General features: G+C 38.8%; 12 protein-coding genes and 3 non-coding genes across 15 annotated transcripts; 8 read left to right on the top strand and 7 right to left on the bottom strand.

Annotated features, from left to right (window-relative positions):
• Positions 1–653: 653 nt before the first annotated feature.
• ZYRO0E03916g (sugar porter family MFS transporter) lies at positions 654–2,369 on the top strand (the record flags this gene model as incomplete). The annotated part of the gene is made up of 1 exon (XM_002499062.1): positions 654–2,369. One exon carries the CDS (start codon positions 654–656, stop codon positions 2,367–2,369), a length of 1,716 nt encoding a protein of 571 aa, XP_002499107.1.
• A 170-nt stretch (positions 2,370–2,539) lies between these two features.
• Positions 2,540–2,905, top strand: SWM2 (Swm2p; the record flags this gene model as incomplete). Its single annotated transcript, XM_002499061.1, has 1 exon — positions 2,540–2,905. The coding sequence occupies one exon, from the start codon at positions 2,540–2,542 to the stop codon at positions 2,903–2,905; it is 366 nt and encodes a 121-aa protein (XP_002499106.1).
• A 118-nt stretch (positions 2,906–3,023) lies between these two features.
• On the bottom strand, positions 3,024–5,933 carry CWH43 (Cwh43p; the record flags this gene model as incomplete). The annotated part of the gene is made up of 1 exon (XM_002499060.1): positions 3,024–5,933. One exon carries the CDS (start codon positions 5,931–5,933, stop codon positions 3,024–3,026), a length of 2,910 nt encoding a protein of 969 aa, XP_002499105.1.
• A 557-nt stretch (positions 5,934–6,490) lies between these two features.
• Positions 6,491–6,563, top strand: ZYRO0E03850r. The gene has a single exon. It is a non-coding gene; the product is annotated as a tRNA-Lys (tRNA).
• A 551-nt stretch (positions 6,564–7,114) lies between these two features.
• GLC3 (1,4-alpha-glucan branching enzyme) lies at positions 7,115–9,235 on the bottom strand (the record flags this gene model as incomplete). Its single annotated transcript, XM_002499059.1, has 1 exon — positions 7,115–9,235. One exon carries the CDS (start codon positions 9,233–9,235, stop codon positions 7,115–7,117), a length of 2,121 nt encoding a protein of 706 aa, XP_002499104.1.
• Positions 9,236–9,683: 448 nt separating this feature from the next.
• UBC8 (E2 ubiquitin-conjugating protein UBC8) lies at positions 9,684–10,377 on the bottom strand (the record flags this gene model as incomplete). Its single annotated transcript, XM_002499058.1, has 2 exons — positions 9,684–10,308; positions 10,373–10,377. The coding sequence occupies 2 exons, from the start codon at positions 10,375–10,377 to the stop codon at positions 9,684–9,686; spliced, it is 630 nt and encodes a 209-aa protein (XP_002499103.1).
• A 177-nt stretch (positions 10,378–10,554) lies between these two features.
• On the bottom strand, positions 10,555–10,779 carry HTL1 (Htl1p; the record flags this gene model as incomplete). Its single annotated transcript, XM_002499057.1, has 1 exon — positions 10,555–10,779. The coding sequence occupies one exon, from the start codon at positions 10,777–10,779 to the stop codon at positions 10,555–10,557; it is 225 nt and encodes a 74-aa protein (XP_002499102.1).
• Positions 10,780–10,911: 132 nt separating this feature from the next.
• Positions 10,912–11,208, top strand: MAK31 (Mak31p; the record flags this gene model as incomplete). The annotated part of the gene is made up of 1 exon (XM_002499056.1): positions 10,912–11,208. One exon carries the CDS (start codon positions 10,912–10,914, stop codon positions 11,206–11,208), a length of 297 nt encoding a protein of 98 aa, XP_002499101.1.
• A 133-nt stretch (positions 11,209–11,341) lies between these two features.
• On the top strand, positions 11,342–11,986 carry PET18 (Pet18p; the record flags this gene model as incomplete). The annotated part of the gene is made up of 1 exon (XM_002499055.1): positions 11,342–11,986. One exon carries the CDS (start codon positions 11,342–11,344, stop codon positions 11,984–11,986), a length of 645 nt encoding a protein of 214 aa, XP_002499100.1.
• A 2-nt stretch (positions 11,987–11,988) lies between these two features.
• On the bottom strand, positions 11,989–13,092 carry MAK32 (Mak32p; the record flags this gene model as incomplete). The annotated part of the gene is made up of 1 exon (XM_002499054.1): positions 11,989–13,092. The coding sequence occupies one exon, from the start codon at positions 13,090–13,092 to the stop codon at positions 11,989–11,991; it is 1,104 nt and encodes a 367-aa protein (XP_002499099.1).
• Positions 13,093–13,561: 469 nt separating this feature from the next.
• Positions 13,562–13,633, top strand: ZYRO0E03696r. The gene has a single exon. It is a non-coding gene; the product is annotated as a tRNA-Met (tRNA).
• A 566-nt stretch (positions 13,634–14,199) lies between these two features.
• ZYRO0E03674r lies at positions 14,200–14,271 on the top strand. Its single transcript has one exon. It is a non-coding gene; the product is annotated as a tRNA-Gln (tRNA).
• Positions 14,272–14,741: 470 nt separating this feature from the next.
• On the bottom strand, positions 14,742–16,442 carry VAC8 (protein anchor VAC8; the record flags this gene model as incomplete). The annotated part of the gene is made up of 1 exon (XM_002499053.1): positions 14,742–16,442. The coding sequence occupies one exon, from the start codon at positions 16,440–16,442 to the stop codon at positions 14,742–14,744; it is 1,701 nt and encodes a 566-aa protein (XP_002499098.1).
• Positions 16,443–16,924: 482 nt separating this feature from the next.
• On the bottom strand, positions 16,925–18,403 carry EDC3 (Edc3p; the record flags this gene model as incomplete). The annotated part of the gene is made up of 1 exon (XM_002499052.1): positions 16,925–18,403. One exon carries the CDS (start codon positions 18,401–18,403, stop codon positions 16,925–16,927), a length of 1,479 nt encoding a protein of 492 aa, XP_002499097.1.
• Positions 18,404–18,598: 195 nt separating this feature from the next.
• RHB1 (putative GTPase RHB1) lies at positions 18,599–19,201 on the top strand (the record flags this gene model as incomplete). The annotated part of the gene is made up of 1 exon (XM_002499051.1): positions 18,599–19,201. The coding sequence occupies one exon, from the start codon at positions 18,599–18,601 to the stop codon at positions 19,199–19,201; it is 603 nt and encodes a 200-aa protein (XP_002499096.1).
• Between the last annotated feature and the right edge of the window lie 122 nt (positions 19,202–19,323).

Below are 19,323 nucleotides of genomic sequence, written 5' to 3'. Positions count from 1 at the left end.
GCACCGCACGGCGCATACCTTTCCAGAAGGGGAAATATTTTGTGGGGTAAAGGAAAAGTACTATTAACATTTTTCCTGCAAGTATTCCCCGCACTCCTGCATTGGTACGGCGGTTTCTTCGATCATGAAACAATTCCGATTCTCCGGATGACTACTTTTCAACGCTTCAACATGTTCCGATATCCTGTGGGAATATTTTCCACCCCGCAGCCGCACAGCAGATTCTTTCCTTCATGACGCGGCAAGGAGTCTGCCGTAGACGAAAGCGGTTGTTCACTGAGACCTAGACATTAAGGCGGAAAGGAGGAGATGAAGAAAATACGTAACTTGGAACTATTCGTGTCGACAGTTAATTATTGTTGTTATTGGGGATAGGGAATCAATTAATGAATGCAAGTAAGTAAAGCCAAAAATGATATACGGAAAGCAACCCGCTTTCAGAAAAGAATTGTAAAATTGTGTTACGTGGGAGGGTGAGAAGGAGGTATCATAGAAGCAGGAAAACAGGAATATAAAAGGATAGTTAGTTGTTAATGGTCTTGAAGTTTTTCCCGAATGACTAAATATTTTCTCATTTAATTATCTTTGTCTTTTTTCTTTATCAACAAACAAATAGACAATACTACATCGGCGGGTCTGATTTTTCAAGAACGATGAAGATAGATAAAAAACAAATAGGATGTGCCCTGATGGGTAAAAGAATCAATTACAGGGTGACCATATATGATAAGTTCCCAAAAATATACAATATTTTTGTGATTGGGTTTACTTCATGTATATCTGGTCTAATGTTTGGTTTTGACGTTTCTTCAATGTCATCTATGATCGGTACTGATGGTTATAAAGAATATTTTGGTACGCCGGGTCCCACTGAACAAGGTGGTATTACAGCATGTATGCCAGCAGGTTCATTTGTTGCGTCATTAATTGCACCATATTTTTCTGATAATTTTGGCAGAAGAGTTTCGCTTCACCTTTGTGCAATATTTTGGATGATTGGTGCTGTTTTACAATGTGCTTCTCAAGATTTAGCAATGCTTTGTGTAGGTCGTGTCGTTTCAGGTCTGGGTATTGGATTTGGTTCTAGTGTTGCACCTGTTTACTGTTCTGAAATAGCACCTCCAAAGATTAGAGGTGCTATTGGTGGTCTTTTCCAATTTTCTGTTACTCTAGGTATTATGATATTATTTTTCATTGGTTATGGTGCTCATTTTATTAATGGTGCAGGTTCATTTAGATTAACTTGGGGTATTGAGCTGGTACCAGGAGCTTGTCTGTTAATTGCAGTTTTTTTCTTACCTGAATCACCACGTTGGTTGGCATTGCATGATTATTGGGAAGAAGCTGAAGATATTGTAATTAGAGTTGCTGCAAAGGGTAATAGAGAAAATGAACAAGTTATGATTCAATTAGAAGAAATTAGAGAACAAGTGGAAATCGATAAAGAAGCCGAGGCCTTCCAACTAAAGGATCTATTTAGACCAAAGACAAGAGTAAAGACCATGGTCGGTATGATGGCACAAATGTGGCAGCAAATGTGCGGTATGAACGTCATGATGTATTACATCGTTTACATCTTCACGATGGCTGGTTTCAAGGGTGGTGCCGTTTTGGTTTCGGGTTCTATTCAATACGTTTTGAATGTCGTTATGACTATTCCTGCACTCTTCTTAATGGATAAATGTGGTAGAAGACCTGTTTTACTTATCGGCGGCTTACTTATGTGTGCATGGTTATTTGCGGTTGGTGGTTTATTGGCTACTTATTCAGATCCTTACCCCCATGGATTTGAAGGAGATGAGACGGTTAGAATTGCAATTCCTCAATCAAATAAACCTGCCGCCAATGGAGTTATTGCCTGCTCCTATTTATTTGTTTGTTCATACGCACCAACCTGGGGTGTTTGCATTTGGATTTACTGTGCTGAAATTTTCAACAATACGGAAAGAGCTAAAGGTTCAGGTCTTTGTACAGCAGTTAACTGGATCTTTAATTTTGCGCTGGCGTTATTTGTTCCTTCCGCTTTCAAAAATTTGACTTGGAAGACTTATATTATGTTTGGTGTCTTTTGTGTCGCATTAACAATTAATACTTTTTTACTGTTCCCTGAAACTAAGGGTAAGACTTTAGAAGAGATTGATCAAATGTGGGAAGCTCATATACCCGCTTGGAAGACTCACAGTTGGGTTCCAACCATACCAAGTGCAAGTAAATTCGATCAAGAAATGCACAAGACTGATTTGGAACACGTTGAAGATACCGGAGATTCAGATAGAATTTCACCTAAGGACGACTCCGAAAAAGGTTCGGTAACTGGCCTAGAAGAAGTTGCAAAATCTAATCCTAATTCCACCTCGTTGTCCGAGTAACGAATGTATCTCAAGGCGAAAAAGTGAAAAAAAAAGAAAAAAATTAACGTTAGCGAAAAACAACAAACAAACTTCAACCGTTCACTATTCTTCCTTTCCTTCTTTTTCAGGTTAAATTAATCTTAAATAGTTTACCTCTCTGTAATGATTTTTCAACGGTCATATTATCAATGGATTTGAAATTTGTGATTGATAATTTACAAGACCTGGGGGTTTTACCTCCTGATCAATCCTTAACGCTTGGTAGTCAATACCAATTAATTGCAAGAGATGAACAACTCTCACAAAAAGCTATTGACAAATGTGAAAAAGTTTTCCTGCAATGGTCTTTGAACAGAGGCGTCAATATTGAAGTCTTGAAAAGGTTCCAAAATTTATGGTCTGTTATCAAGGGCAAGGATTTTCCGCTGGTTGGATTTCCTTACTCCAATTTAACCATTCAACAAGTCGATGTAAATCAATACATAAGCAATCAAAGTGAGAAATTAATGAAAAACTTAACAGTCGAAGAAGTTGAAATAACGGATTATGTATGATATAAGCAGATATCTTGGCTGGTGTATTACTATTACGAAAACTTAAATAATAAGACAAACAAACAAACAAACAAACAAACAAACAAACAAATAAAAAAAAAAAAAAATGCAAGCTTAATCAATTAAGCGAAAAGTAACGAGGTCTATTAAAAACGTGATAGTAATGTCCTCTTTCACCTTCGTCGAAAAATTCTTCGGGGAAAAGATGTGCATCTTCCTCAGCGGTATCTAAGGTAACGGTATCATAGAGCTTTTCACCCAGCTTTTTCACTTGCGTTTCTGGTATAACTTGGAATTTACCCACTTGTAATTCAGTATCTGTAACTGTACCTCTAGAGACTCTTGCGTAACCCAGTTTTTTCAAATCCTTGTAAAGAATGTATTCGCACCATCTCTCATAATCACTTGGATCAATATCTCTCATACCGCTCGTTTCACTAACATAAGTATTGTAATTGCCCTCATGTGGATCCGTAACCAAATAACTCAAAAGAATTGTAGGCCTTTGAGTAGAACCCATTAATTTTGCCATCACTTCACTTTGCAACTTCCTATCTAATTCGTCCTCTTCTTGACCACCGTGGAAAACAAACACATCAACCAAAGTATCGTTATATGTCTTTAAAGTTGCATGGATAGCAGGTGCAAGTTCACCAACTGGTGAAGGTAATAAATGGTGAGTGGAATTAACGATAGGGAATTTCGACAAAAGCACACATCCCCATGTATGCTTATTAGGACCTGGACCGTAATCAGCGTACATGTTCAAATCATGGGCCAATTTACTCGTAATGTCTCTGTTACCCATTGGGATTTGTTGAGTATCAGTTTCTAGTAAACCAACAACGTCTAACTCCATAGATTTAAGCAAGAACGCCATACTTTCCTCAGATGCCCACATGTTGTTATCAAATCCAAAATGGACGGTCCAAATACCCGCTGTAATCATTTGGGACTCTGGATGATATGGTTGAGGTACTCCAGTAGGTCTATTTTCAAAAGTAAATCCTCCAATCATGGCAGCAATTACCGAGGTTAAAATCAGTATACGTTTGAAGAAAGCATTGCCCAATGGTTTTGAACTAATGCTGTTTACGGTGTCAGCAGGTACTTTAATCACAAATAAACCAATTACAATCAAGGCGGTTGAAAACCAAATAACAACCTCGATTCTTTCTCTCAATAACCATCCAAGAGGAACAAATGCATACGCAACGGTCCAAACAGTGGCAAAACTGATGAACGCATAGGTAACAAAACCTAGAATTATGACGCCAACACTCTGTAATTCACTCAAAGCTGCAAAATATGATGGAATGGTCCAAATCACACCCAAGATATAAGGTAACCCACCGTAAAGATAGTTATCCCATTCAGTAATGTTTCTATTGCACAAGACCCAAGTAGATTCCAACAAAAGGATACCAGGTACCCATGTATTTTTAGAGAATCTCACGGAGGTTAAAGAAGCTAATAGCATGACAAGGCAAGTTAACCCACTCCATGGCCAAGCCAAGGGGCCTTGAGTTTCTTGGTTCCAACCCTCCCAAGACCAATAAATCAATGCAGAGGCATCGGTAAAGAATCGGTGAAGACTAAAAATTATGGAACCGAATCCAAGACCCACAAAAAACTTGTATTTGTTACTCTTTATAGATTCCGTAGTCTTTCCGTCAGCCTTAGAACTATCTTTGGGAGCAAAATGTAATGAATTGACATAAGGTGCCAAGATTCCAAAAATGGTTGTGAAAATCAATCCAATGTTGTGATAGCCACCATTTTCAGCTTTAGTAATAGGCCACAAGGGATTGTTACCATGGCAGGCGAATTTTAATATCACAGAGATGACTAGACCCAACAACCATGTCACAGTGAAAGCGGCATTGACTTCAGGTCTTTTAATAGATTTCAAATTGAGTACAAATGCACTCACCACAAGAGCATCACCGGCACCAGTCACCAGCAGGCGACTTTCCGGCAATCCAACGAAATGAGATCCCACAACGAGCAATCCACCTAATAAAACAGCATGTTGATGAATAATTTGGGGCACGTAGGGAATGTACAGTAGTATTGGTAGGAGATCATACACCATAACGGCTTCATAGCCAGAAAGACCCATGTTCCACAATGGGAAATACCAGATACTGCAAGTAATTGAAGTTACAGCAGTCCAAAAGATAAAGGAATTGTAAGTATTGGTCAAAATGTAAGTATAAGACTCAACTTGTGGCAAAGTAGATGGATACAAACCTGGTGCATCTCTCTCAGAATTTGTAGCTAATTTTGATTCCTTACCGTTTGATACCAATTTTTCATCTTTAACACCATTAACTGGTTTAGAACTGGTCTCTTCACGTTTAAACAACCAAGTACCTTGTTGTAAAGGTTCTAAACCTAAATTAATTTCAATTGAAGTAAAATCTTTAATGGAAAATGCATCAAATGCAATATCCAATGCTACCAATGACCATCCAAGTAGCGCATAAATAGAATAAGCGCCAGGAACCATATGAACTTTATGTTTAACAAAATGTTGAACTAATGGTACCATAGTACCGAAAAAACCAATTGAAATTAATTTTCTCCATTTTTTGGATTTTTCACTTGATTTAGTAACATATACGTTCCATGGTAATGTTAAGGCGATGTAAAGAATCATGAACAAATCATGGACATCCTGATCATCCGTGCTTGTAATGTAAACCCAACCTCCACATGAAAGGGTTCTAACTAATCCAATTATTAACGTAGTGATTGAACCGCTTAAATAATAATGTCCTAAAATTAGCAAAAATCTTGGAATTGCAGCTAAAGCTATTAAAGCTTGGAAAATACTTCTTTCAGGGTAAAAACTGCCAATTGTTGCTGACACACTAGGGAACCATTCATCAGGATATTCAAAAAATGAATTCCTCACAATTTTGTCGTAATGTAATATACAACCGGCCAGTAGTGAAGCTAAAAATGCACTAGACGCACACACCGTATGCGCCAATGGAACTACCTTACCATTAATCTTCACCATTAAACCAAACTAGCGAACCACGTACTGGAATTGCAATTGAAAATCTCGAGAATTGAATAAGGAGTCTTAGTTCAAAGAGTCGTACTAAAGAGTAGCAATGAAGAAAAAAAAACAACGAAAATTCAACGTAAAGTTAAGATATATCCCACCAATAAGTATTGAGATTATCTTTCTGCTGCTCGTTTAGTTCTTGTTCTTTTCTGTCGATAGTAAAGAGCGTTAATCTTCCTTTCTATGTGTTCTTTTGTATGTGAATATTCTGACAGCTTAATGCCTGGCTAAAACAAGAACAAAAAAAGTGCTTCGATGAATTATACACAATACTGGTTGATTGACAGCAACACCTACCGTGGTAGTTCCCTCTGACTTTAACCAAGCCTTTATTCAAATAAAATCGGCTGATTTGAGCTTTGGAAGAATATTCTACGCCAAGAGTTTTGACAAAATGAGGCAACTTCTTCGGCGTTAAAGAATTTTCACATTTTACGTGTCAATCACATGACATCATATTATAGACAAATTATAATTTTCGAAACTGAAATTTCAAGTTCTAGTAAGCCTTGCTGGCGCAATCGGTAGCGCGTGTGACTCTTAATCACAAGGTTAGGGGTTCGAGCCCCCTGCAGGGCTTAATTTTTTTTTGCAGATCCTCAGTTAAGGAATATTATAATTTTCCAATAAACAACTCCTAAGGTCTCATAGTGTGATTAAAGAACGTCGATTCTGTGGGGCCAACGAATGCTGTAGGAAGACGTTATACTCGTACATGAGACTTTGAAGCCCCCGTAGAGGAAACCAACAGGGTGAAACCAGAGCTAATGGACAGAGCTCCTAGCTGGAAACAACAGTATCATTAACCATTTGGAATAAACGTATTGCAGTAAGAGTTTTTCCATTCACTGGGGCATGAGCAACTGAATCCATTACACCCACACACCCAACACATACGGCGCTAACAAGTCCCCATGTTGTGTGCTCTGCCAAGCTCGTAAGCATATTAGAATCTAATTGCAGATAGATCGAGGTATACTGATCATTTGGGAATAGAGATCCGATCAAAAAGTTCGAAGAGCCAAAAGAAAAGAAAAAAAAACAAAACAACAATTATTATTATTATTATTAATATTATTATTATCGCTACTATCACTAATCTAAAAACGTCTCAATATGATATTGATATATTACTCAAGGGCGCAAACCAGTGCTACCCTGGATGGGATATAAACTTGAATAAAGTTTTTTCTACCATTCCATGCTAAATCAGTGGTGAAAAATCTTGCACTTTCATCAACTCTATCGTAACCGCCATATTCTTTACGATCGGAATTCAAAACAATTTTATAAGTACCCGCAACATCCACACCAAATCTGTAATCAGTATAACTTTTAGTAGGATGGAAATTAAACATGAACAAATGTCCATTACGCTCAAACGCAATTACCTTATCACCTTCATGTTTTAAAGAGACGTATGCCTGCGGTGTATTTAGCCACTGGTGTTTTCTTTCACAGTTTTGCATAGCGGCATCGAATTCATACAACATTCTGTAACGTAACAAGTTGTCGTCTGCTAAATTGAATTGTCTACGAGCATAATGGAAACTGTCACCATTATTAACATTGGGGAAATCTAACCACTCAGGATGGCCAAATTCATTACCTTCGAATGCTAAAAATGCTTCACCACCTAGAGAATGCGTCAACAATCTGATCATTTTGTGTAAAGACATACCACGATCGATTACCAAAGTTGCAGGTTTCAAGACCGACATGTCTGTGTACATAGCAGCATCCATAAGCCAAAATGCTAGAGTTTTATCACCGACCAATGCTTGATCGTGTGATTCACAATAAGCAACCACTTTTTCACCATGACGTCTATTGGTTAAAGTGTGAACAATGTCCCCCATTTCCCAATCTTCATCTTTTTGCTCTTTCAAGAGTTTAATCCACATATCTGGTAGCGCCATAGCCAATCTGTAATCAAACCCGATACCTCCCATTGCTCTTGGTAGACACAATGTGGGGTAACCAGAAACATCTTCAGCAATGGTAATAGCAGATTGCGGTAGTAATTCATGGACCAGATCGTTTGCTAACATCAGATATGCAACAGCTTCATGGTCAACACCCGACTTTTCCTTCGATAAGTACTCGTTGTAATTACCACTAAATGCCCCACTGGGCCCCACACCATGGTGCAGATAAAGCATAGAAGTGACACCGTCGAATCTGAAACCATCAAACTGATAGACGTCGATGTAAAAAGCTAAATTGGCTAACAAGAATCTTTGCACCTCAAAACTTCCGTAGTTAAACAATCTCGAGTCCCAGTCTGGATGACTACCTCTACCAGAATCTATAGAATGAAAGTACTGGTGATCGGAACCATCAAATTCGTTGAGTCCATCCTCTGCATTCTTGGAAGCATGACTGTGTACCACATCTAACAGCACGAGAATTCCCATACCGTGGGCGGTATCTATCAATTCTTTCAATTCCTCGGGAGTACCATAACGGGAACTTGCAGCGAAAAAATTGGTCACCTGGTAGCCAAAACTTGCGTAATAAGCATGCTCCATTATAGCCATCAATTGAATGGCATCGTACCCCAGATGTTTAATCCTTGGTAAAACATTTTGAGTGAATTCTTTGTAAGAGGCTACCTTTGGTTCCGGTGATGAAATTCCAACATGCGCTTCATAAATTCTTAACGAGTCCACTTTTTGGTTGAAATGAGGTCTCTTATTCTTAAACTCATACGGTTTTTCAGGATTCCAAAATCTTGCCTCATATCCAGGGCCATACGCCTTCGCAGTCTCACGATCAGGCTGTGTGGCTCTTGTAATCCAGGCTGGCAATCTGTAAATCTTGGAACCATCAGGTTTAACAAACATAACTTTTATTTTAGAATCGTGCGGAATGGCAAACGACCCATCCGCATTAGGTGGTATAGTGATGTGGAACACACCAAACTCATCCTTGGATTTCAATTCATGAGAACTCTCATTCCAATTGTTGAATTCACCAATGAGAAACGCTTTCTGAGCATTAGGCGCCCATTCTCTATATCTTATCTCTCCAGTCTCCCAATCCGCATGCAATCCGTATGATCTGTACGAATCCCTAGCGAACTTTGACAACGACTGATAAGACCCATCAGGGGTAGCATGAGTAATATCATAATGCCATTTATCACCTAAATATCTTCTTTCTGACAAAACATGAACGAATGGTTTCAACCAGCTATCAAATTCAACGACGCCTCTGACGTTTTCTGGAATTTCCGAATCAGCACCCATTACTCGAGCTCGAAGATTCTTGTATTTACTGGAATGTGAAGAAGATAAAAAGTAAAGAATCCCACCATTGTCTCTGCTGGCGCCACCTGATAATCTTGCCCTCTTTATATACCCGCTGTAACAGTCGCCAGGTAACGACAACAACGGCAGTAGAAAGTTTAACCCTTGAAAACTCTCCCCTTTTTTCTTTTTGAGGTACCCGCTGACAAAAATAAATCCGTAAATCTTTCCCCCCACCCCCTCAACCGTATAAAAGTACTTCAATTGTCTCAATCTGAAACAATTTGTGAAACGACTGTTCCAGAAGCGAAACGTTTCATATACGTTTCACGTCCTCATTCACGTGTCATGCTTTTACTCTCACAGTACGGTATACAGTACATAGTATATATATATATGGATTATTCTCTTTTACCAAGACATCTAACCCGAGAAGAAAAGAACGAGCTCATTCCTCGTCACTAACCTCTATGTCGCTTAACTCTTCACTTCCACCGTCGACTTCTTCATCTCCATTACCATCGACATCTTCGTCGTCATCTTCATCGTTCTCTTGCTCGTCGTCTTCATCGTCATCTTCATCGTCGTCTTCGTCGTCTGTACCGAACAACTGCTCGTATTTTTCTGCACAGGCGTATTTGTCGATGTACTCCTTAATTTTCTCCTCGTACAATTTCTTATCTCTTAACTGTAATGTTGCGGCTTCGTTGTTCAGTGGATCACTACCGTTGGGTTCCTTTAACAGTCCTGGTATCATCCATTCGACAATGTTTTTCAAATCGTAGAGGGGCGACCATGTCGAATTAATAACATCTAAACAGATTGATCCCGATGCAATATCAATGTTGGGATGGAAAATCTTGTTGACGAAACCAATACTTGGTGACTTGTAAGGGTAGTTGTCCGGCAGTTCCACATGAAGTCTCCAAACACCAGTCTCGTACGGTGTATCTTTGGGTCCATGAAATTTAACATGGAATTCTTGCATATTATCATTAACTAGCTCCACTTCATGATCGCTCATCAATAGTTTCATAACATCGGTTTCGATTCTCCTTTTGGAATTTCCTCCACTACAAAGTCATAGTTAGTAAATGAACCCGAAAGATTACAACCCTTTTAAACGTTCAAACATACCTCATAGTTGCTTCGTTTAACAGTGCCTTTACTCACTGAGTTGCTAATCAAGTATATGATATGCCCTTTGTACGTTTCCATCTTCATGATAAAGTTGATGTGACTCAGCTGATTCACCCGGACATTAGACCAAGCCCAATAGACAACGTGATCACGTGCAACAAAAGGTCGACGTAACAGATTCAATTGGTACCCAACTCATTCTTTATGTCTCTTAGGTTCTCTTTCATCGAGTTGCAGATGTTCTCCTGTTTCAAAGGATTGACAATATGTTCATGACGTTCCGAATCATCTAACAGTTGGAACAGTTCACACATCCGTTCTCTTTGCGACATCAGCTGGTAAGCTGTTAATGTCTTGAGCGTGATATTGTTGTACTTGCGCTGAGAATTGGAGGCACTACTCATTAGGGGTTTCCTTTATGCAATTTATCTCTTCTAAGTTGTTTGTATAATTTGAAGTTAAAGCATTTTTTTTTCTTTCTTTTCACTTTTTCACTTTATGCTCATCTCGATGAACAAGCATAGGAAAACAAGAAAATGAGCAAAGATCTCAGCCAAGTCTCCATGGAGGGTTTAAAACTACCAGATTTTGTCGGCTGTACGCTTTACGTTAATTTACATAACAATAGAATACTAAAAGGCTCACTAATGGCCCTTGACGCTCAATTGAACTTACTGCTTGATCATGTGCAAGAGCGTGCAGGTGATGGTAATCGAAGGACTTTGGGTCTGGTGAGCGTTCCAAGGAAGACTATCCAAGCTATCAAAGTACCACAAGCTGAACTAAATCAATTGGTTCAATTCAAGCGAAATTTATTGAAAAATGTGGTCTGATGGTCCTCTCTCTAAGAGTTTCCAAACTGCAATTGCAGCTGCATTGACAGAGAAAAAATAGTATAAAAGTGAGAGAAATGCGAACACATTTTACAATTGGACGCATCTCCTCGTACAGCTGCACACAGACCCAATGACAACCACAACTGAGAGCTTATTAGCCAAATATGGCGACCTTTTCGAAAAGGCTACCACTCATTCATTGACCAAGGAACTATGCCTGGGAACCCTGGAGGATCGTAAACTTTTCATCTACTTGGCGCAAGATCTACAATTCTTCGAAGAAGGTTTGAGACTCATGTGTAAAATTGCATCATTAGCCCCTGCACCTGAAAGTTTAATCACACTAGCTCAAAAGATTGGATTCTTTGCCAATGATGAAAATACTTATTTCCGTGATGCGCTTAAACTTTTAGAGCCTAGTGTCGATGAAAGTTCCACCCATTGGATGAACAACCGTCTACCGCAGGTGGAAACTTACGTGGGTCAATTGATCGCCATGACTCGTGAAAACAACTGGCAATACCCTCAATTGATCACTTACCTATGGTGTGCAGAGATCGTATACTGGCAATGGGCTCATAATCTACCCAGATCTTCAAATCTACACTGGAAGCATCAAACTTGGATCGATTTGCACGATGGCAAACACTTTCAGGAATGGTGTGATTTCCTCAGAGATGAAGTTAACCAGTACCCCTTGAAAGAGGTCGAATCCACCTTTGAAAAAATCTTGAAGTTCGAATACGGGTTTTTCGACTCGTGCTATAACGCCTAAGTTCATGGCGATAGTTGTTGGTACATATCTAGTGATGTATACTGAGAAATATGATAAGTTTGCAAATAGTGATGAATCCTCTGTGGAAGGGTTAACCCGTTCCACTGTCTTGTACTATGGTCGAAATGCGGGATCCCCACTTGCTCGATGACACATCCAGCAGCTAAATTCCCACAAATGCTTGCAACGTGTAAATCTTGCGTGAGCGAGTAACCAAGACAAAATGCACCAAGGTATGAGTTACCACCTCCCGTAGGGTCTACTACTTTCTCGGGCGAAGCGCTGTGATACGCAGGATAGTGGATTACTTGACGCTTTCGAGTGTGGATGTCCCTACTGCTTAGTGCCACACTCCCCATTTTCCCACATCTTAAAACACAGGAATGATGTGGTGATATCAAGTTGTCGAATTTCCAAATGTACTCTAGAACTTGATCCAACTGTAAGGGTTCTTCATCTCCCAACAATCTGGCGCCTTCCTCAGCATTAGGGGAAAAGATAACAGTTTCTGGTCTCTGAAGCACACGCATGATTTGGGGAGCATGTTCCTGGTTACATAAATCAGGAATTGGTTCCCATACAAACGTCTTGGGACCAAGTTGCTTCTCTGCGAGTTGATCTAGTATTTGAAGACACCTCTCAGCTGAACAAAGTAAATGGATACATTTCAGCTGTGACAGTACCTCAAGACCCCAACTATCAATCCAATCCTGTACCGTAATTTGTTTCTTGGGAGTCAAATATTCAAACTCTCTCAAGTCTTCATTTCTGTAGAAATTCCCACCTCTGGTGGTATACCTCGAATTATCATCTCTGAAATGAACTCCTGTCCCCCAAGATTCAATTACAGAGGTTAAAGATGGTGGGAAATCATGACCACGATCTATAATCCATTTTAAATTTTCGGAAACTTGGGCTGAGCTGGTTACAATGCATGCACCAAGCATGGCAAACATACCCCCACCTCCAGGAATATCCGTGTGTACTTTGCCATCTTGCTCATGGATTTCATCAATGATGAACATACCATTGGTAGTCACCAGGGGCCCCAATTCATTCGAAGTGGGTTCCATTGGGGTTTCTTGAAGGTGCTGTAGTTCTCGCATCGCTTATCAGCCAAGTTAAATAATGAAAGCGTCGACGGAAAGTCCTGGGATAACTACCAAGAGGAATTTGAGAACCTCGATGGAGTTTCAGCATGCGATTGGTTCTCCAGGTTAAATTATAAACATTTCACCTTGTCATGAACTGAAAGGACATGTAATCTATAGAAATAAGCAAGCGATATACGCATCACATCATAACTTTGTAGCATACTAACCATGAAGCAGAACCTGATATTGAACGATGGAGTTAACACAGGTATGAGACATTCTTTAAATCTTGCTAGACTAGTGTTCATACAGGTAAAAAAACAAACAAACGAGGAGCCTAATAGTATCACAGTCCCTTAATAAAGTTTTACCGCTTATACTGAGGGGCTCGAGACTACTTAGCGTAATAAGACGATTGCACATGACTAATTAAAGCGAACTTGGTAGCTACTCTTTTAACACTATCTCAACAAGTTTCTATAGCGCCGTGGCGCAGTGGAAGCGCGCAGGGCTCATAACCCTGATGTCCTAGGATCGAAACCTAGCGGCGCTAATTAATTTTTTTGAAAATTTTGAATATGTAAGCCAAAAAAAAAAAAAACTGGTGTCGTCGTGGCTAATCGAACTTTTTAGCAATGTTACATGTGGGTTGTCAGACACTATTTTGGGTGTTCTCTGACCCCTGTCGGCCCTTTCCACCCATATCTAAGCTACCAATGCCGTAACCGCTTCCAACATTAATGTAATCATAAAAACATTTGTAATATAACTCGTAGGACGCAATGGGTCCATAATACAGTTCTAGAGCTCTCACATTTAAGATATCGGCATCTCTGATGTCTTACAGGAATTTTCTTGCTCTTTCTATAAGTTGGATACTGCATATTAATGCTTATATAAAACATACCAAGCGTAGCATTAGAGAATGCAAGGTCCGAAAGAGCTTACTACAGGCTTATTTGCCTACACTAAACAGTGTTAACTGTATAGTCCATCGAAAGATATACTCTCGATGCTTTCAAAAATTAATATCTCAATGCATAACCGCTTAGTTTTTTGTCACTTGAGAAAACATATCTCAAGTTGAGAAACTCTGTCCTTCAGAAATCAGAACTAATTGGTTCTATAGTGTAGTGGTTATCACTTTCGGTTTTGATCCGAACGACCCCGGTTCGAATCCGGGTAGGACCTGAAGTTTTATTTTTGTACCCAATCAACGTTCAACAATGCTAAAAATGCTGTGAACTCCTGATGGCCAAATGTATCGGAGCTCATAAGGGCTACCAATGATTAATTGGAGGCAATTTATGACTTACGTTCCTATTTTTATAATTATTAACTATACGAAATAAAAAAAACAAACAAATGATACAAAAATAAAAAAGAAAAGAAGGGAACAATCGATCTAGTCACCACGAGACCTCACAGTTTGGAAATATTACTATTATGTGTGCTTTTTTGTTTTTTGTTTTTTTTCTTTTGCATAATTTTTGGACAGTGAATTGAATTTAGATAATACCGAATCTTGACTTGTTTCTTTTTGTATCAATTCTTGAAATTACAATTGGCACCAAAACAAATTCAGAAAAGCGTACGATGAGTGAAAGGGATGTGCAAATTTTAGAGGAGGGAAAACAAAAGTTTCAATAGTAAAATCAGAATCAATTCAGAAACTGCAGGATTTGTTGTGTAATATTATACAACTCTACGCTTGCATCCTCTGCAGCTTCCGAAGATTTAGAATCTGCCAAATCGTGATCATTATTCTTACCGTCTGAACCTGATCTTTGCAAACGTTCAAAAGTAATATCTGCCATTCTTTTAACCCCATTAATTATTTCTTTATCATTTTTCACTAATTCTGCTACTTTATCGTTATGACTTTCTAGCAACTGTAAAATTGTCCACAATGCGATATGTTCAAAAGTTGCATAATCACTGTGTAAAAATCTTGCCAAAAATCCTCTAATACCACCATTAGGAATGCCCCAAGCTTCAATAATTCTAGTATAATTATTGATCCGGGAACAGAGGTTAGCTAAAGCAGCAGCAGCATTACCCGAAACTTCTTGATTATTAGAATAAGTCATTGGTACTAAAGCGTCTAAGATGTTTGCATCCAAGAGATCCAGCTTGGAAATGTCAGCCAACGCTAAGATGGCAAAACATGCAGAAATTTCACTTTGTACGCTAACCGGACTATCCAATGCCAACTCCTTACATTTTTCCACGGCACCACTTTCGAAAAACTCTTTACGATTCCGTTCTGATGAAGCTGCTAAATTTCTCAATGTTGAAACAGCATGACATTGAATTTCTTCAGATTCTTTAAAATCTAGTAGTCTAACCAATGGCTTTAAGAAACCCGCATCAACTATTAGACCCTCATTCAATGGATGAATAGATATGTTTCTAATACAAGCAACACTTGCCAAAACTAATGGCATTGAATCGCTTTGAATCAATTTAACCAAGTGAGGCAATCCACCAGCTCTCACAATTTCCAGTTGATATGAAGTATCTGATGCCAAATTCCTTAATGCCAATGTTGCCTGACATTTAACTCTGGAAGATGGCGAATCCATTAGGGCCACTAATTTAGATACCAAACGTGGTTCAGTCTGCGCCAATTTCTTTCTATTTGACTCATCAACTGCAATGTTTGATAATGCAGTAGTACAATAATATTGGACGTCAGGATCAGCACTTGATAAAAGTGAAACGAGAACTGGAACAGAACCTGCATTAACCAATTCTCTTCTATTCTCCTCTGAATGTGTCATGTTTAGTAAAGCACCAGTGGCATTTCTTTGAACTCTTATATGTTGAGATTTTGCCAACCTGGTTAAAGGTACTAATGCACCAGAAGTAGCAATTTTGTGTTTGTTGTCATCTTGAGTTGCCAAGTTAGTAATGCAGCCTACTGCATTACATTGAACTTCAACATTATTACCCATCATTTGATTAATCAATGGTTCCAATCCGCCCATTTCCACAATCAACAATTTATTTTCATTGTTAACAGCTAAATTACCCAAAGCTGCACATGCAGCAACCTGTATCTGAGGATCTTGACTTTGCAACAATATGAGGATTGGTTCTAAAACATCTCTCGATACAGGACGAACATACTTCTCCGTAATCTCTGCAAATGCTAATGCCGCACTACGTTGTAAATTTAGATTATCGGAATAAACCAACGTAGTTAGAGCCTTTAGTGGTTTGCCAGAATAAAAATCAAACCTATCCTTATCTTCTAAATATCCAAGAAGTAACGTAACTGCCTCTCTTTCGTTATCGGCAATGGGGAGAACGCTTGCCTCATCTGAACTATCCCTCAAGCAACTACAACAGCCTCCCATTTTTCAATATTTTCCAATTCTAATTCAATTCTTACAGAGCTTCCAATTCAATCCTTTTTATCCTTTTTCTCTCGAACTAGTATCACCACCACCCAATTTATCTGAATAATAATAGTAAAAGTAAAAGTAAAAGGGAAAACCGAAACCGAGAAATTCTCTTGCGTGCCCTTACAAGACTAAACAGTAGTTGGGTTTTTATCAATACGTCCAATCTTCTTAAGTCTCAGCAACCCCTGCTCTTACTGATTACTCCTGATATCACCTCAATTTTTTGTTGTAGTTCCCCTGTGTATAAGTATGTGTTCTGAATTTTTTCTCTCTTTCTTTCCCTTTTAAACTTTCTCGTATTTAAAAGGAAGGAAAATATTCTGGTTCTTTCCGCTTTGGGACAACCCGCCGAAATGATACCAATAGTGATAGGAAAGATGACAGGAATAGCGTGTAACAATAGTAATGATAATAATACACATATATATATGTTTCTATATATCCAATGATAAAGATCCTTCTGTGACAAAAACGTCATACGATTGAAATTTGCGTAGTGAAGTTTGTGCGTAGACTCCCTGTGGAGTTCCCACGTCAATTGCTACTACTTCTGTCAATTGGTCCTTCAGTTGGTCCTTGACAGCATGTAATGCCGCCAGTGGCCATCCTGAACTTAGCACACCTGTTGCCCTCACAGCATCATCGAAATTTTGTGTACCTGTTGTAGAGTCAAAGCCTGCTGGAATATCCAATGACCAAATTTGTACATTGTGTAAAGAGTTACACCATTGAATTAATGACCTTACGCGATTTTCTAATGGGCTAAGAGCTTCGTTGTAGTAAAGATCTGAAAGATTACAGTCGAACCCTTGAATGGCATCGATAACGCATTCTACCGGCGTATTTAATTTGTCAACTAGGGATTCCAACTGCGTGATACCATTGACTATTTTACCACCGCTGCGGCGGAAAAGATCCATTTGCTGCAATACGTGGTTATCCTGTAAGTCTTGAGAGATAAATACAACAACAACACGTACATGGCCGGTTTGACAAAGATGACGTCCTAATGAAAGGGCTCTAGCACCCGATCTGTAAGAATCTGATGCCATTATTACCACTAATGGGCCCGGATTCATATTATCAAGGCGAAGTCTAATACGACCACCCAATTTTTGCTTTAGAACAAATGATGCATTATTACCAAAATTTTCCACTACTATTGGTGCATGTATACCGTATTGTTCAGCACTTACGCGTTCCATCTCCAGCAATTGTACCGGGTTAGCCATTAAAACCTGTAAATTAATTTCCTTAGCGCGTAACAACGCTGGACGATCACTTCTCAATGCCTGTTTGATTTTGGCAATAACTTTTTCCTCTTCACTTTCCTCCTCCTCCTCCTCCTCCTCATCTGCTTCTTGATCATCTCCACCTTTGTTATGTAAAAGATGGGTTATATTTATAGATTTTGTAACTGGTAACAGTTGTGCATCGTAATACTTCTCATCATCTACATCCCATGCATCCTCCTTTGCATTTGGTATAACCGATTGATCATTAGCAATATTCTCAGGTTTTTTGTTATGTGATACTAATCTCTGCTGAGGTTGTACATCATCCTGTTGTTTTAATTGTGCAAATACATCCTTCTTGTTAAACATCTTCAAATTTCCTTGGAAATCAAAATCGTCCTGTTGCTTTAATTTGTTAACATCATCATTTTGCCAATCTTGACCTTGCGAAGCCGGTGGTGAAACCTTGGGAGTATGATGGGTTTTCCTCGCTACACTTAAAACTTTCAAGTCCTTCAGTCTCGAGGCTCTAACCTTAAAAGCCTGTGAAGTTCCGCCATCACCAAATACAACATCGTTTAACGTAAGTCCCTTAGCGGTGGCCTTTGCGATTCTACCTTGGATTCTTTTACCGTCTTTCAATTCCACCTGAACGCCGAATCCCACAAACTGAGACATCTCAAGCAGATTTCCTCGTTAGTTTTTCTTATCAATCCTTAAAAGTTGAGTGAGTTGCAGTAGTTATGTTCACCAGTTCAAATTTTTGAACTTAACAAGGTGTGAAAAAAATAAAAAAATATATCAACACAATCTATAACAGAACGAGAAGAGCCAGAAGAGGGAAAAAGAAGAGGGATAGTACAAGGAGTAATAATGAGTTATAATCAGCCATCATTTCAGAGGAAAATAGCGGTATTAGGTGCAAGAAACGTCGGAAAGACTACGCTTACGGTAAGATTTGTAGAAGAACATTTTGTCGAATCTTATTACCCCACGATTGAAAACGACTTTACCAAGATTGTCCAGTTTAAAGGTAACAATTATACTTTAGAGATATTAGATACTGCTGGTCAAGATGAATTCTCTCTTCTAAATGCCAAATCTTTAATTGGTGTCAAAGGTATTGTACTGTGTTATAGCGTTTCCAATAGGCCTAGTTTTGAGCTAATTCCGGTAGTTTGGGACAAACTAGTAGACCAATTGGGCAGAGACGATCTACCATGTGTTGTTGTTGCTAATAAAATCGACGTTAGAGACAGTGCTTCGTCCACGGAATTCATTTCTAGTCAAGAGGGCCGCGAATTAGCTAAAACAATTGGTAGTACGGATGGAAAACACAAAGCAGGATTTGTTGAGTGTAGTGCAAAGCAAGATGTTAATGTCGAAGGAGCATATAGAGCAGTATTAGAAAAAATGCGTCAGCAAGAGTTGGGTACTGGTGATTCAAACGGGGACTCTAAATGTTTAATGATGTGAAGGCGTATATGCATAAAAGTAGCAATAATAGTAATAATAATAATAATAATAATAATAAAAAAATTAAAATAATATGAATACTTATACCTTACTTATTAGAGAATTTGGGATTACCTACTATA

This window comes from Zygosaccharomyces rouxii, assembly GCF_000026365.1.
Source record: "Zygosaccharomyces rouxii strain CBS732 chromosome E complete sequence".
NCBI lineage: Eukaryota > Fungi > Ascomycota > Saccharomycetes > Saccharomycetales > Saccharomycetaceae > Zygosaccharomyces > Zygosaccharomyces rouxii.
Note: the sequence above shows the minus strand (reverse complement) of the source record. Positions and strands in the feature narration are given on the sequence as shown.